The following is a 13,839-nucleotide window of genomic DNA, read 5'->3' on the forward strand; positions in this document are numbered from 1 at the left end:
TAAAGATTTAAAGAGGTAGCATTGGTACATGAAATGTGTCGAAAGATGATATGTCATGAAGGTTACTCATGCACCTGAATATGGAAAAAAAAGAGGGCAACCCTTTGTTTGACCTTCCTTTGCTGTACAAATTCCACCCAGAATGAAAAGTTTCATTGTCATGTGTACATGCCTGGAACTCTTTTGCATGTTTAGTATGATGTGGATATTATGATGGGAACTACTATTGGAACCTCACCACAAGTGCAGTATTAATTTGATATGATGAGGTATGATTTCCTGCAGCTGTGTGTTACTTCTAGTAATATATATTTTATCTGTTATATTTAACTGAGAAGGCTGAAAATTATTTAGACAAAATATCTGTATGGTGCAAAAAGTGGCAGTTGGCTCTAAGCAATAAAGAGTATCATTCACATCAGCACTGAAAGGAATCCATTAAATTTTAGTTACAGATAAATCACAAAGAGCTGAAGGCCATAAATTCAGGTAAATACACGGGGATTACAAGTGTGAACAATTTAAATTGGAACAGTCACATAGAAAAAGTGGGGAAGATGAACTAAAAACTACATTTCATTAGCAGTACACTTAGAAGATTCAAAAGATCTACCACTGTGTATGCTGTGCTTGTCTATCCTCTTCTGGAGTATTGCTGCATGGTGTGGAATCCTTACCAGGTAGAATTAAACAGTGGTATTGTTATCAGGTAGAATTAACAGAGGACATAAAAAAAAACATTCGAAGAAGGGCAGATTGTTTTATATTATCACAAAATAGGGGAGTAGTGTGACAGATGTGATACGCAAGTTAGTGAGCAATCATTAAAACAAATGAATCTTATGGTGCCGTAGCGCTTTTCACAAAATTTCAGTCACCAGCTTTTCTGCTTTGAACGCGAAAATATTTTGTTGACACCCACCTACAGAGAGAGAAATGATTATCTTAATAAAATAAGAGAAAGCAGAGCTCGCACAGAAAGATTTAAATATTCAGTTTTTCCAAGCACTGTTCGAGAGTTGAATGGTAGACAGAGAAACTGAAGTTGTTTCATCTGCCAAACACTTAAGTGGGAATTGCAGAGTAGTTGTATGGACTTAGATATGAGTATAAATGGGTCTGTGAAATTATGCAGGTTATTTGTTCATGAGACCCAGAAAATATTAGATACAGGCTCCCAGGTAGATGCTATTTTTCTTGACTTCCGGAAGGCGTTCGATACAGTTCCGCACTGTCGCCTGATAAACAAAGTAAGAGCCTACGGAATATCAGACCAGCTGTGTGGCTGGATTGAAGAGTTTTTAGCAAACAGAACACAGCATGTTGTTATCAATGGAGAGACGTCTACAGACGTTAAAGTAACCTCTGGCGTGCCACAGGGGAGTGTTATGGGACCATTGCTTTTCACAATATATATAAATGACTTAGTAGATAGTGTCGGAAGTTCCATGCGGCTTTTCGCGGATGATGCTGTAGTATACAGAGAAGTTGCTGCATTAGAAAATTGTAGCGAAATACAGGAAGATCTGCAGCGGATAGGCACTTGGTGCAGGGAGTGGCAACTGACCCTTAACATAGACAAATGTAATGTATTGCGAATACATAGAAAGAAGGATCCTTTATTGTATGATTATATGATAGCGGAACAAACACTGGTAGCAGTTACTTCTGTAAAATATCTGGGAGTATGCGTACGGAACGATTTGAAGTGGAATGATCATATAAAATTAATTGTTGGTAAGGCGGGTACCAGGTTGAGATTCATTGGGAGAGTGCTTAGAAAATGTAGTCCATCAACAAAGGAGGTGGCTTACAAAACACTCGTTCGACCTATACTTGAGTATTGCTCATCAGTGTGGGATCCGTACCAGGTCGGGTTGACGGAGGACATAGAAAAGATCCAAAGAAGAGCGGCGCGTTTCGTCACCGGGTTATTTGGTAACCGTGATAGCGTTACGGAGATGTTTAATAAACTCAAGTGGCAGACTCTGCAAGAGAGGCGCTCTGCATCGCGGTGTAGCTTGCTGTCCAGGTTTCGAGAGGGTGCGTTTCTGGATGAGGTATCGAATATATTGCTTCCCCCTACTTATACCTCCCGAGGAGATCACGAATGTAAAATTAGAGAGATTAGAGCGCGCACGGAGGCTTTCAGACAGTCGTTCTTCCCGCGAACCATACGCGACTGGAACAGGAAAGGGAGGTAATGACAGTGGCACGTAAAGTGCCCTCCGCCACACACCGTTGGGTGGCTTGCGGAGTATCAATGTAGATGTAGATGTAGTGCGTCGAGTAGCTCAAAGATTCCCCACATGCATCTCACATGCTGTTCTCTATTACATGAGTAGTGCAGTGGGCACGAAGCAGTAAGCAATATTGTACTGTTCCTCACCCGCATAGTATGAGTTCAGAAATCCACACTTTGGCGAACTTTTTTTCTGATGGTACTCTCTGCGCTCTACTGGTCTGTGGATGTTGAATGGAAATGCGAGCAACACTGGGTGTACATCACAACGTGTGATATTACCACTAATGTTCTCAGTGTGGATGGGTGGTCTATGGAGTCAACGTTGCTCTGTGATTCTTTACTGACAATATTATTGTTGACAGGGAAGTGAGATGATTATAGCAAAGTGCAGAATAAATGGGGCTGTATTTCCACTTGATGATGCACTGTGATTCAGATTCTGTAAATGTGTATGAATGGTGATAATACACACAAACAAATGAGAGATAACAGTGATACTTGTAAATATCTGGAGTCTGACACTTCATGTAAATACCTAGGGGTAACAATATGAAGTTATAAGAAAGGAAACAGATTCATGAAAGCTATACAGTGAAGTCAAGTGGGAAACACATATTTTTCTTCCTGTGATATCTGAAGAGAAATTTATGTTGTGTTACCATATTTACCCAAGTATAAGATGACCCTGATTATAAGACGACCCCCCTTTTTTCAAGAGTGTTCTTAAGAAAAAATTATTTTTAGCATATTCTGACTCATCAAAATTATGAACTGTTTTATTGACATAAATTATCTGACTAAAAAGTTAATATTATACCTATTCTAAATTTATGCCATTTATTGATTTTCTACATTTTGATAATACGGAGGGAAATAAAATAAATGAAAAGAAATAGTTTACATTAATTTTTGGACTGTTTTCTTTTCTACATTTTTCGCTTACTCACCTTGTTGCCTATGGTATCACTATCCTGATAGCAGAGCTGTGAACTTCATATCTTCATTGTGATAAATGTGACTGTTTCTTTCAAGTGTGTTGCAATTTCTGAGGTTGTGGTTACTGTTGTGAGACCTGAGAACACAGCTGATTTTATCTGAATACATATTGGATTTCGCTTCTATACTGATGTGAGAATGTTACAATGTCTCTTGCTTTCACACATATCATCTGCCACCACTCTCTCATTGGCTATGTAGGACCAGCAGCTGACACACCCCTTTTCGTTCCCGTCCTGTTCTGGTGAGCGTAGACAACATTGCAGCATGAAAAGCAGAAGCATACCACTGTCCCCAATCTAGACACTTATCATCTCCTGCAAAAATGAATAATATTGTTGGGTATTTGTCCAATTTTAGAGTCATTTCAATTCCAATCACAAATGGATTCAGGCAGACTGCCCTCCCGTAGTGCTGAGCTTGAGCAACTGTGAAACATGGACTGCAATATCTTCTAGTGTGCAAGTCATATGCAACAACAGCAATTAACACACAAATAAAAGATTGCAATCAAGATTCAGTCCAGTTCTCAAACTTCATTTGTCTTGCCATCTACATATGTCTGTTGGCGCTATCTCCACAACGGGTCTTGGCGCTGTAATTAATTCTCATAGCAAACTTCCTGGCAGATTAAAACTGTGTGCCCGACCGAGACTCGAACTCGGGACCTTTGCCTTTCGCGGGCAAGCGCTCTACCAAGCTGTGGCTGTGGCTAAGCCATGTCTCCGCTATATCCTTTCTTTCAGGAGTGCTAGTTCTGCAAGGTTCGCAGGAGAGCTTCTGTAAAGTTTGGAAGGTAGGAGACGAGATACTGGCAGAAGTAAAGCTGTGAGTACCGGGCGTGAGTCGTGCTTCGGTAGCTCAGGTGGTAGAGCGCTTGCCCGCGAAAGGCAAAGGTCCCGAGTTCGAGTCTCGGTCGGGCACACAGTTTTAATCTGCCAGGAAGTTTCATATCAGCTCACACTCCGCTGCAGAGTGAAAATCTCATTCTGGAAATTCTCATAGCAACAATTACAGTTCAATGTGATTTGTTTTGTTTTGTTAGACATTTAATATTGAATTAATTTTCTTTTTTGTTTCATCTTAATGCTGATTATAAGCTGGTTATATTTTTATATGGTATTCTAATAAGTGAACAGTGACTGAATTTCTCATTTGCAATCAAATAAAACATTGATCAGAGTTCAGGATCAAGTACTCTTTTTCTGAAGGACCATATTTCTTCTTTTGAATGCCCTTAAAAAGCAGCATTTTGTAATGTTTGTACACAGTATCCATACACCAGAAGAACTTTTTTTGCAAATATGTTAAAATACAACTAGAATTTGTAAGCTGATAGAATATAATGCTATTTCTTGCTGTATTTCACTCAATTGTCAGATTTTAATCAGAAAAATAGATTGTTGTAGCAGCTGGTTCATAGTTTCTCATGTATTCATTGCACTAGCGCCGTGCCAGTCATATGTCAAGTGATTGTTCAAGCAATGTCAATATTGTATTGATCATATAGGCATATCAGAAAATCGTGAGTCTGCCTGAAAGTGAGTATCATTTGTCCAGCCCCAACCTTCCAGATTCTTCAAAATAAATATGCACCTGACCTCAACAGCCAGAGTTTTATCTGAAATGTAAATTGACCCCCATAAATTGTATTAATCAATGTAAAAATGTTAAAATCAGCAGCAGTAGCTTAATCTGTGAATATAAGATGACTGTATTTTTTGAATGGCGAATTTGGGAAAAAATCTCGTCTTATAATTTGGTAAATACGGTATGTGTGAAGAATACTTCCCATGATTATTTTCCCATAGGGTGTAATTTTGTTGAAGGATAATATTAATGCCATAACCTTTTTCTTTTGGTGAACTTCTTTGCTTATGTATTCGGTTGTATGTAGAAAACCTGTGGTTTAGCAAGTGTATTAGGTATTGTATGTTTCTTCCTGCTTTATAAGCACAAAGTGAACTTTTCCAGTGTAGTGTACCATGAACTGTTTTGATCATTGTGTGTGTTGACGTTTGCTTTGAGGGCCACACAATTTGTAGTCAGGAACATTTTGGTAGACTGTTGGACCTAATTCTGTTATGATGATCTGCAGCACCTCAAAATGAAGCTTATACTACTGCAGGATGTATTTTTCTATGGAATACTGTATGATTTTTGTAGCAGATAAATAATTGGCTAAAGCGAGCAAGGATCCATATTAGTTGTACATTCACCTGTTTGTGCATACTTCCACAGTCGTTGTTTAATTGTATATCACTGAATGTGAGTTCTGATCATGACCCTCTTAGCTATTTTTCTAGTTCAGTTTGGTGATGGAGTATTGCAGTTAAATTGGTCCATGTTTGTTTATATTTTGTGTAATAAGTGCATGATGATTAATTGCCTTATTGTTTGGAAAAATATTGGTAACAGTATTTATACTTCTAATCTCAGGTCAGTTATGGAACAGGATTCATAATGTTCATATTCTTTTCGAATAGGCCACAGAAGGGAAAACCCTATGTGCTGAATCTGGTGCCATGCATCATTGCTGTTGCTCAACGAACTGAAGAATCTGTGCTGGAAACACTTGCCTTAGCAATGCCAAAGATATTCAAGCCTCTGGGGAATTTCACCACAGATAATGATATTAAGGTAAGATTTAACCACTGATATTGTTTAATTCTGTTCAGCAAACTGCTTTGTAATTAATATTTCATTGTTTTACCTTCTCATTCAATTTTTGTTCAAACAGAACCTTCTGAAGGCATTTCTACACAACTTGTCATCCAACTCTGCAGTCGTCCGCCGAACAGCAGCTGCCAGCATACTAGCACTGTGTGTATATTGCAGAAAGCCACATGTCTTCCTCTCATATACTTTGAATATTTTGATGGGTAAGTGTTTATTTGTGTTAGCCTAATAGCGACAGTATAAACAGAACTCAGTTGATTTATGTCACTGTAATAAAAAGTTGAAATTTGTGTACTAGAGGTTTCCTTTGAATTATGATATTCTTAAGGAGTCATAATTATATCTTCAACTGCAGCCTGTTCCCTGGTCTATTTGTTTGTTTTTGTATCTCTTAGTAATTTCCAGTATGCGTATCTTCAGTGTATGATGAATGACAGTCAATTCTTTAATGATTTTCACGTTAAAAATCCTTTTCTCACTGCCGCAAGTCAAAGCTGGTAATAAATTCAGATATCATTTATTTACTTATTTGTTGGTTCTTTGAATCTTTTTCAAGACATGAACATGGTGATGTACAAAAGGTAATTTACGATATTGGTCAGATGTAGTTTAATGTGATGGTTGATGACATGAGACGACGTAATAGTAACTTACAAAAAATGAAGCTAATATGATTTTACATTAGAAGTACAAGTGCTTGCATTAATATTTATTACAGTGTCATTGTTGCTAATTTGTAATACAATTAGCATGGAAATTTTGTGAGATAATGTTTTATTAAATGAGAATCAGTTAGTGCACAAATATGACTATACACATATGAATGCTTGACAACCACAGAGTAACAGTAACAAAAAAGAATAAAAAGAAAGCCGTCAATTTATGTATCTCGACATGTCCTCTTAAATTGACATTGACAAACAAAACCATATGAAGTTCAACTGTACAGTCATTCCTTCACTTATTTCACAAGACCATAGTTTCTTACACATGTTTCATGTCTTGCATAAGTTAGGGGTTTTCTAAAATCATCAGCTAACATTTCTTTCAGAAGGCAGATGTTCAATATTAATAATACCTGATTGAAAATGCCTTCTTGTAAAGTGATATTTTATACCTATATGCTTGGATCCAGACTTTGTCACTAGAATCTTAGCCGACTGAATTTCTCCTTTATTACCTTGTATACTGAATTGTGAATTGTGTTTTATTCATCTCATGACATACATTTGCAATCCATTTGGTATGCGTACAGGAGACATGTCAAAAATTTGTAAAACAGTTACAATGATTTTACATTAATAAATAATAGCACTTTAATAAATAATAACACTATAAGGATATTTCTTGGAATGTGTAACACATTGTATCCAGCTCAAATTTTGTTCATCCCCCGTGAATTCATCCACTGAGTAATAACACTTCAGTGTCAGTACCTGAAATCATAAACAAGACATTTTAGAAATCAAACTTAAGGAAAAATCAGTTGTAAGTCCAGCTCAAATATCTGAATGCTTCAATGAGAACTTCATAAATGTAGCAAAATCTGATTTAGACATAGCAAATTATGAGCAGAAAGTAAACGGTTTTGGGTTAAAAGGCAATACCAGAGTTTGTCTCAAAATATTCAACACAGTCTCAGCAAAATTTGTTGAAAATGTCATACTCTCCTTAAAAGACAAAAACTCTGCTGGCTGGGATGGATACCCACCAAAATAATTAAAAATGTTTACAACATAATAGTTCATCCTGTCTATCTCATAATAAACAAATCCTTTGAAGAAGGTTACTTCCCTGAACTCTTGAAATACACGGAAGTAAAACCATTGTGTAAAAAAGGGTCAAAAGATGATATGGGAAATTTTCGCCTCATCTCTATACTCCCTGTCATATCAAAAATATTTGGAAAAATTGCTGCTTACAGATACAAAGCTTCATCACACAGAATGATATCATTACACATAACCAATTTGGCTTCCAACAAGGCAAAAACACAGTAGATGCGATAAATGAGTTTATTGAAAAAATTACTTTATCACTAGATAGGGAAGCTAAGGTCACAGGAATATTCTGTGATCTTACAAAAGCATTTGACTCTGTAAACCATGCACTGATGCTTTTCAAACTCAACAGGTATGGAATAAGGGGTGTTGTATTGAAATGGTTTGAAGCATATGTCTTGGAGAGAAAACAAAGGGTAGTAATCACATCAAATGGAGGAGATCACTTCTCCGAGTGGAAAACTGTGACACAGGGTGTTCCTCAAGGCTCAGTCCTTGGACTCATTTTTTTCCCGTTCTATGCAAATCTCTTGCCTCTCAATGTAAATACTCATTTAACTTTGTTTGCAGATGATACTTCTGCCCTAATTGAAAATGAAAATTCTGACAGTATACCACAGAGTATCATGAACACGTTAAGTAACCTGGAAACATGGTTCAGTCAAAATGGCTTAAGGGGAAACACTTCAAAAACCCACCTGATGAATTTTAAAACCAAACATTCAAAAACTGAAGAAATCTGTGTCACTCACAACAATCAAAAAATGGAAGAACTTGACTCAGTCAAGTTCCTGGGAATAAACTTGGAGAGAACTTTGAGTTGGAATTCTCATATAGAATATCCAGCAAATAAATTAAACAGACTTGCATTTGCAATGGAAATTTTAGACTGCACCACTGAGGTGGCCACCAGGAAAATAGCATATTATAGCTACTTTGAATCGGCTATTCGATATGGAATAATTTTTTTGGGGGAACTCGGGAAATGTTACACAAATTTTAAAGTTGCAAAAAAGAATCATTCGTAACATTTGCTCTGCACAGGCGAGGGCATCATGTCGACCATTATTTAAAGACCTAAAAATATTAACTGTCCCCTCTTTATACATTTTGAGGTGGTTCTTTTCCTACGCAGCAGAGCTGATCTATTGAAAAAAAAAAATAATTTTGAACACTCATATGACCCAAGACATAAAGACAACTTTATGCTCACCTCTCATCGCTTAAAAATGTGTGCTCAGACTCCTCAGTATATAGCTATGAAAATCCACAACACAATAAAAGGGTGTGGCATAATGAATATGAAGATAAATATTTTAAAAAGCAAGTTACATGATTTTCTAATTGAATGATGCTACTACTCTGTGGAAGATTTCATGAAGGACAAAGTGATACTTTTAGCTGGATCCCTAAAATGGAATAAAAATTTATGATAGTTATAGTAGATGTAAATTCTGTAAGTTTGACTAATTGCAAGTAAGTAAATGCTCCACAAAGTATTATTGTAAGTGTGACAAAATATTAAATAATCAAATTGTAACCTTGACATGTCTCCTGTACATCAGACATATGTTCTGAAATTGTGTGCGTTTGAGATGAATAAAACACATTTCATATAGCTTTCTTTTAAGTGAACCTAAATTCATCTGCATCAACTTGTTCCGTTTTAATTTATTACAAATTTTCATTCCCATATATTGAGGTCCCTGGGCATACAGTCTGAGGCGGTGGGTGGGGAGCATGAAATTTTCTTTGTGTTTAGTATCATGTGAATGGACAACATGGTTTCTCTCAAATAATTCATGTCTGGCGTACAAAAAGTAATAATCTCATATATGTATAAGGATGGCAGAGTTAATATTTTAAGTTTTCTGAATAGTGGTTGACATGGTTCTTTGTGATTTGCAGTGCACATATTTTGTATGATTTTTTTCTGTATTTTTAGTACCCACACTATGTTTGTCAAGTTACCCCAAAAAACAATACCATACCTAATAATGGATTCAAAGTAGCTTGTATATGCTGCGTTTCGTGTGTCCATGTCAGTTGAAGTCGATAATACACTACTGGCCATCAAAATTGCTACACCACGAAGATGACGTGCAACAGACGCGAAATTTAACAGACAGGAAGAAGATGCTGTGATATGCAAATGATTAGCTTTTCAGAGCATTCACACGAGGTTGGCGCCAGTGGTGACACCTACAACGTGCTGACATGAGGAAAGTATCCACCCAATTTCTCATACACAAACAGCAGTTGACCGGCGTTGCCTGGTGAAACATTGTTGTGATGCCTCGTGTAAGGAGGAGAAATGCGTACGATCATGTTTCCGACTTTGATAAAGGTCGGATTGTAGCCTATCGCCATTGTGGTTTATCGTATCAAGACATTGCTGCTCGCCTTGTATCACTAGCAGTCGAGATGACAGGCATCTTATCCGTATGGCTGTAACGGATCGTGCAGCCATGTCTCGATCCCTGAGTCAACAGATGGGGACGTTTGCAAGACAACAACCATCTGCACGAACAGGTCGACGACGTTTGCAGCAGCATGGACTATCAGCTCGGAGACCGTAGCTGTGGTTACCCTTGATGCTGCATCACAGACAGGAGTGCCTGCGATGGTGTACTCAATGACGAACCTGGGTGCGCGAATGGCAAAACGTCATTTTTTCAGATGAATCCAGATTCTGTTTACAGCATCATGATGGTCGCATCCGTGTTCAGCGACATCGCTGTGAACGCACATTGGAGGCATGTATTTGTCACCACCATACTGACGTATCACCTGGCGTGATGGTATGGGGTGCCATTGGTTACACATCTCGGTCACCTCTTGTTCGCATTGACGGCACTTTGAGCAGTGGACATTACATTTCAGATGTGTTACGACCCATGGCTCTACCCTTCTTTCGATCCCTGAGAAACCCTACATTTCGGCAGGATAATGCACGACTGCATGTTGCAGGTCCTGTACGGGCCTTTCTGGATACAGAAAATGTTCGACTGCTGGCCTGGCCAGCACATTCTCCAGATCTCTCACCAATTGAAAACATCTGGTCAATGGTGTCCGAGCAACTGGCTCGTCACAATACACCAGTCACTACTCTTGATGAACTGTAGTATCGTGTTGAAGCTGCGTGGGCAGCTGTACCTGTACACGCCATCCATGCTCTGTTTGACTTAATGTGCAGGTGTATCAAGGCTGCTATTACGGCCAGAGACGGTTGTTCTGGGTACTGATTTCTCAGGATCTATGCACCCAAATTGTGTGAAAATGTAATCATGTCAGTTCTAGTATAATATATTTGTCCAATGAATACCCGTTTATCATCTGCATTTCTTCTTGGTGTAGCAATTGTAATGGCCAGTAGTGTATTTGCATTGCAAATGCAAAGCTGCTCAGTTTGTTAGCTAGGTATCCAATGCATGCCTGCCAGCTCAAATTTTTATCTACACTTAAACCTAAGAATTTCACTGAGTCAACTTCTTCTATACCTTGGTTGTTGTGTACAATCTTAATCTGCTCACATTTTGACTGTTTGATTTTGAACTGCATCACATGAGTCTTAGATATGTTTAGATTCAACCCATTTAGCTGAAACCAAGTTTCTAGGGTACTGAGGGTACTGATCACAGATTTGGGAATTTTTTCCAAATCCTGATCTTCAACTAAGAGAGAAGTATCAGCATACTTTAAGTGATGTGGCAATGTTATGTAGATCTACCTCAGACATAAGCTGTGTTAGTGAACACACTTCTCCCAATTAGAGATCAGTTTGTTAATACAGTGACTATAGTGTTTGACTTTGGTTATGGAGCCACAACCTCTCTCTCCTTACACTGCTTCATCACTATCAAAGTGAAGTCCTGGAACATTTTCTTTAAGTTTTTGAAACAGATGAAAATTGGATGGGGCCAAGTGGAACTGTATGGAGAATGATCAATGACAGTGAACACAAGGCATAGGATTGCTGCAGAGTTCACAGCACTCGTGTGTGGTCTGGCATTCTCTTGCTAAAAAAGAGCGTGCTTCATGTGTGGATGAACTCTTCGAATTTGAAACTCTATTACAGCATGCTGTTTCTCATGCACTGTAATAGTTACGTTACTCATTACCACGTTATACACTACATGTTGGAGCCCTCTTGTGACAGAAGGCTACAAATTTGTAAACATGAAGAATAAAGATGTAGAATGTTAATGACATTCGTTTTATTTAATAAGCTTTAAGAGCTTTCACATAAAAAATTTGGATGCGTTACTTTTCAGCATGCCGTTCTATATATCAGGAAAAGTAAAGCTGGTATTGCTTCATATTGTAATAGTAGTTTTTAAAACCGTGAAAACTGTGTCAGATACAGAACTTTTGTTTGTACATCTGGGTCTGTGTGCTGCAAGCTGCTGAATAGTGTGGCAGAAAAGTTGTGTACCAGAAGCACTGTCCTCCTTGTTTCATTTACAGATGCTTATTGAATGCTGCAGAAGGACTTGCATTTATGTAAACCTGCAGCTGGGGCCAATTTTCAATTCAGCCATTGTAGAAGAGTCTGTGCTCCACAGTACTTTATTCAGTGTTGTGATGGAATGATAGTCTGAGGTGTTTTTGGTACGCATATCCAGATTGCAGTTGGTTACTATAGAGATTCCTCTGTCACTCTAGTTATAGAGCAATTTTCAAACAGAGCAGTGTTACATCAAAGGCTCATTACTTATTCCCTGCAAAGCAGGTACTTCATCTTTCCTAGTCAACTGCCGGCCGGAGTGGCCGAGCAGTTCTAGGCGCTACAGTCTGGAACTGCGCGACCGCTACAGCCGCAGGTTCGAATCCTGCTTCGGGCATGGATGTGTGTGATGTTCTTAGGTTAGTTAGGTTTAAATAGTTCTAAGTTCTAGGGGACTGATAACCTCAGCAGTTAAGTACCATAGTGCTCAGAGCCATTTGAACTGTCCTAGCTAACTCATTCATTGACATCATCTGTTGACTGTATCTGGAATTTCACTGGCAACATTTAGCTTGTGATTTTATAGACTGTATGATTTGATGTCATGGCATGCACAGAATCCTACAGCAGTGTGTGGAGGCTTCACCAAATACTGATTTTTCACCTGGAAAAATGTTGGATTGTTCTGTATATTTAATTTTTGTATTCTTATAAGCTGTGTGTGAAGTGAATTTATTCATTTCTGATTGTTTCTCCGTGGTTTATCATTTTTCAAAAGAGTTAGGGTAAGAATTGTTCGAGAATTTACATTGGTTACGTATGAGTTCAATACATCAGAGTCGGAGACAGGGAGGAGTACACAGCATTGTGACGTTATGAGCAGTGAGTTCATTATGCAGTTTTATTCAGAAACAGAATGTTGGGATGAGCTGTAGATAGCTGGCAAGTTGCTGTGTGGGGGGCCGGGTCAGGTAAGTGATGGGGTGCTAGCCAGTGTGTCCAAGTTAGGACAGCAAGCCGTGTGTGGTGTTGGGAAAGCCTCCTGACTAGCCACAGTGTCTTACCGATGTAGAAAATGTGGTAGCAGCAGGGAGGATGTGCCATTGTGAGCACAAGAAAGTAAAGCAATGTGGCCAGAAACTGACCCTGTTGAAACTTGCAAGTAGAATATTCACTGCAAACACAAAAATGATTTCCAGTCATGGTATGAAAAATCTGAAAACAGTGTCGAACTCAGATTAGTGAGACCAGCTCACTAACATTTTTACCGTTTGTGTAAAGCCTTTATTATTGAAGTTATTAACAGTTATATTAAAAATTCTTCTGGAATACCTGGAATTCTCAGGAAATTACATTTAACTTGGAACAATCAGGGATATCTCAGGGAATTGTGCAATTTTAACCTACCATTGAAATTGAATTTTATTGAGTTTTAAAATCACAAATTTTGAAATACTTAATATCTCAAAGTGTGTTAATTATATATAAATTATCAGTTTTTAAAAGCTGTGGTTAAGCTAGTGCTTATGGCTGGTATATAGCTCAGTTGAGAGGAAAGAAAAGTCATTATTGTGGTATGCTGCCCATCCCCCCATCCCCCCTGCCCCCTGCCCCCCGCCCCTTCCCCCCTCCCCCTCCCCCCGCCCCCCTCAGCCACTCACCATTAATTTATCAGGAACTTCTTGACACCA

The 13,839-nt window shown here is 38.3% G+C and overlaps 1 protein-coding gene across 1 annotated transcript in view; it reads left to right on the forward strand.

Moving 5' to 3' along the window:
• The window catches only part of LOC126473149 (huntingtin), a 516,516-nt gene that overhangs the window by 34,918 nt on the left and 467,759 nt on the right, over nt 1-13,839 (forward strand). Inside the window, exons 4-5 of the mRNA XM_050100007.1 lie at nt 5,728-5,881; nt 5,982-6,123. Of these exons, the coding sequence (XP_049955964.1) occupies nt 5,728-5,881; nt 5,982-6,123 (296 nt within the window). The remainder of the gene's footprint in view (nt 1-5,727; nt 5,882-5,981; nt 6,124-13,839) is intronic.

This window comes from Schistocerca serialis, chromosome 4 (assembly GCF_023864345.2).
Source record: "Schistocerca serialis cubense isolate TAMUIC-IGC-003099 chromosome 4, iqSchSeri2.2, whole genome shotgun sequence".
NCBI lineage: Eukaryota > Metazoa > Arthropoda > Insecta > Orthoptera > Acrididae > Schistocerca > Schistocerca serialis.